Source organism: Etheostoma spectabile, chromosome 16, assembly GCF_008692095.1.
Source record: "Etheostoma spectabile isolate EspeVRDwgs_2016 chromosome 16, UIUC_Espe_1.0, whole genome shotgun sequence".
NCBI lineage: Eukaryota > Metazoa > Chordata > Actinopteri > Perciformes > Percidae > Etheostoma > Etheostoma spectabile.
Window position 1 is genome coordinate 18,104,101 of NC_045748.1, and position 4,342 is coordinate 18,108,442.

General features: G+C 39.2%; 1 protein-coding gene across 2 annotated transcripts in view; it reads right to left on the reverse strand.

The window, feature by feature from the left end:
• Positions 1-4,342, reverse strand: part of rgs3a (regulator of G protein signaling 3a) — a 192,821-nt gene that overhangs the window by 179,066 nt on the left and 9,413 nt on the right. Inside the window, exon 3 of one of the 2 annotated variants that reach the window (XM_032539756.1) lies at positions 365-415. In XM_032539756.1, the coding sequence (XP_032395647.1) occupies positions 365-415 (51 nt within the window). The remainder of the gene's footprint in view (positions 1-364; positions 416-4,342) is intronic. The other variant, XM_032539755.1, reaches the window with a different exon arrangement.

Here is a 4,342-nt window from a genome sequence, read left to right on the forward strand (position 1 = left end):
CTATAATCTTAAATCAAGCAAGCTTGTAAAGTGAAATTATCTTGCTGCATGGACAGATAATTTCACTTGTTTTGAGTACCTTCTCCCTCAGATTTAGTGACTTTATCTTGTTTTTAGACACCCCTTTTTTGCAGTGAACCTACCAACGCCTTTTCTCATTAATGCTCGGTTGTTGTGTTGTGATGACTTCATATGTTGCAAATCATATGCTCTATACAAATAAAGTTGCCTTATCATATATTTTTCAATAGATCACCAGCCTCAAGCAGGCACACACAGTAGTACTTTCATTAAAATTAAGAGATTACAAAGAGTCCCTCCACAGAAGTGTCTCTCTGTATGAATAGCCTTGAATAGGACTTACCGCTAACAACAAGAACTTCTTGTTCCTGGATGATTGACAGCTTCAGCTTGCCTATTAAAAACGAGAGAAGGAAGCTGGTGACAGGGCAACAGGTATCATTGTTGAACGTAATGGTTTACATTAAAGTGACTTTGGAAGTCTCTGCTGGTTGCCTGGAAAAGTGACAGTGACAACACAAGGCCAGGTAGTCGTTGCACCTATAAAACCAGCCAGGCTAGCAGATTGAGCCCATTTCCAGTAATTATGCTAACCTAAGCTAACTATCTCCTGTAGCACATTATTTGACAGACATGGAGAGATCTTCTTATCCAACTCAACAACAACAAGAAACCAATAATCTACCAAAATGTTTATTCTTTTATCAGATTTGAAAGGGCATAGTTCTGGATATTTAAAATTAGCTTTCAGATTATCATCACAATTACTATGTTTTATTTCACTTTCAAAAATCTAAACAATAAAATACCATGTGGATCCTTATACAATGTTGAACTTAGAGAACTGACAGCAGAGGAAACAAGAGTTAACAGCTCTAAAAGTGCAACCCACATGCAGACCAGAAAGTTTAGCCTCTAGTGTGTGTGTGTGTGTGTGTGTGTGTGTGTGTGTGTGTGTGTGTGTGTGTGTGTGTGTGTGTGTGTGTGTTTGTGTGTCCACTGTCTATCATCTGTCACTTTTTCTCTCTCTCACTCACACTTTGTCTGCCCATTTTCTTCTTTCTCTTCTTTCTTGTAAGTCTCCTAGCACTGCTAACGGCTCTAGAAGACTTGTTAGCCATGTTGACATGGCCACTGCTAACATTGGCTTTGTGGTATTCTAAATTACTCCTGCTCATAAGAGCACAGTCTAAAGCTAAAATGTGGGAGCCTCGTTATGTGATAACGCTGCTGGCACTTCAGAGCTTGGGTACAAGGGATGTTTGTCGTTCCCACACTGAACTTGGCATGGTTTTGTGCTGCTGGCTGAGGTAGAAGAACAAAGTGAAAACACTGTTTGAAATATCTTCCTGGTATGCTGAACCTGAAGGTAGTTATGAAGCAGTCTCAAAAACACAATCTGTTTTTCACTGCAGTTATAAGCCAAACCAAATCGACAACTATAAATGCATACTGACAGAACAGTTTCGGGACAGCTATAAAGACAATAATAGGAAATACTGACTTACTTACAATTCTAACATACAGTACAGTGTGGTGTATTTTATGCAGAAAATAGATCAGTAAAAGTTGATCTGACCATTGGTAAACCATGTAATTAAATACCTTGAGGTGGTAGACTGACAAAGTGTCATATAAATTAACATTCCTGCTTTTTCTGGTTTTGCCTTTTGGAAACTGTTTTATTTTCACATCAGCACCACTAACAATAAATAAGTAAAGTAGAGGATATTCCTTTCAAAGGAAAAACAAAATCTGAACCGTTTTTTGTATTACATGGCTCAAAAGCCCAGGATGCAAAACAAGATGCAGAGTGCTAGATAACAAGACCAAATTGTAGGGTCAAATTAAGTCAAATCCTTTCCGTCTTCCCGTTGGGCACTGCTGGCAAATTCACCTTGTTTAAGTGGACACAACATGCTTACACTGTTGTTTAAATGGGTATAAATATTTGCAGTAAACAGGCAGTAGGAGTGGAAGTTGTATTGATCCTATAACGGGGTTTTCCTTCATTCTTAAAACACTGCAGGTGACACACATAGAACGCACAGTCAATTCATTGCTCCATTAGATAAATGCATTAGCATCAGCTCACAAAAAGAACGAAAAACAGAATTAACACAGGGTAAATACCAGTTTTTTGGGGTGTTAACAACTGACGATAAACATTCAAAGGTTTCCAAAGACAGAGGAGGAGTGGAGAGTGGCACGTACAGGAAGACAGCTCTTTGTTTAGAAAGCAGATGGTCTGTAAGAGTGGAACATCGACATTTTGAAAACAGAGGTTACAGCCAGTGAGAGTAGGAGTGAATTAATAGGGTATGGCAGACGAGACAGCACTGTAGGTCTATACATGCACAACTAAAAACACACCCATGACACACGAACACACATGCAAAGACACTGCAGCACACTTACAGTACGCATTGATGGCTACTGTGCACAGTGCTCTGAAATGTTCTACCTCTGACTAAATCACTAGGATTTATGCATGACTACTCAATCTACTCTAATCAGAGACATTTCCATTGAGGACAAAAGTTCAGCTGCCACAAAAAAATGAATGCTCCTAGAGTTCTACAAATCCTGATGGCTGAGTTTTCCATTTAAGGTAAATTTGTGATTTTGGGCAATATGAATGATATTGATTTGACTTGGATACGCTGCTGCCAATCTATTAACAATTAAGCATATGTACACTTCTCCATCCCTTATCTATTGCTTTGTCTCTTCAGAAATGAAGAGATGAGTGAATTTAAAATGCCTGGCTCGTCCAGGTGAAGGGAGGTCAGGAGGAAAGAAGCCTTTGGTGTTAGGGAGATGCCAGCCTTACAACTTTTACAGAGAGAGAGAGAAGCGAGAGAGAGAGAGAGAGAGAGAAAGAGAGTGTGAGAGAGAGAGAGAGAGAAAATGCAGCATGATAAAAGGTCTGGAATGAGATGTTTTATAGCAGCAGTAAAACATAAAGAGTCCCCTCAACAATAAACGTATTGAGCACTTGGGAAAGGCAGAACAGGTTCTACTGATAGACAGAAAACTAGAAAATTAATAGGATAAACTCAGCTATTTGCTTAAGAAAATATGACTCTCACTACAAAGGTATTTTCTGGTGTGTGCATTTAATGTCGAGTCACAGCACTGTAAAGTATTAACTGTTCACAAGGCTGCAATTTAAAAAATAACTTTCGTTGAATCCTTGTATAACTTTAAGGATTTGCACTACTTCCTTTTATTCTAATAAAGTCATCAACATCAAGTAGTGTCATACTTTTTGGATTTCCTTTCCTCAGTGTTGTTTGTATCTAGCTATTTCCCAGGAAGATTTGTGTTGAACACGTGAGTCATACTTTGTTGTTCCTTCTTTGTCTGCATATGCAACATTCCTTGTTACTGGCAAAATACTGCACAACATATTTAATCACCAAGATATGGAAAAAAAAGAGATAGAAGAAAAGAGATGAAAAAGCCTTGAGCCACTAAAATGATGCAAGACACCTAACATTGATATTGACAGTGGGTCGCTCCCCTGCTGAGCCTGCCCTTGTTCATGTGCCAGCTCAATTAGGCACAGAGTGCTGTTGCCTGTCCACTAACAGGACATGAGTACGGCCAAGTCATCACTTATCTACCATGAATTGTGTAGATAACATCCCCAACCTGTGACCAAGGTAACGAATTATGTGATTTTTGTAATGCAAACTTCAAACCCACGAAACCACACAGACCAGCAAAGACAAACTACATACATAATATATGTTGTTGTTCCCTTTGCACTGCCAAATGGGAAATCAAAAATCTCATCCAGCCTTGTGTCAGATAGCAAGGTAAAACTTTGACATCTGTGGTTTCCCATGTCCAGACATAAAAAAAAACAGTGGCATCCATTTTGCCATATTCTGTCAGACAACAAAATGTTTGAAATGTCCTACTTTGTTATTGCAACAGGGGCTCTGCTAGTGATGCTGTCTCTCAAGACAATGCTACACTGCCATGTACCTCTGGGCCTTTCGTCATGATGCTGATAACAACCCAGGGCCGTAACGAACACACAGGCCATGTCCTCTTCTTCCTCGTCCTCTTCTCTTCTCATGTCCTTGCATTTATTTATTTTTTCACACAGACAAAATCCATTCCGGAATGGAATGAATAACCGTATACAGATTTACACAGAATGTGATAACAAAATATACTTTCAATTAAATTACCAAAGAAAAGGACAAAAGGTCATACTCTGGCTGTTGAGAAATGTATGTTCTGCATCTATGTGGCTCGCTCGCTCTCTCTCTCACTCTCTCTCTCTCTCTCTCACTCTCACTCTCAC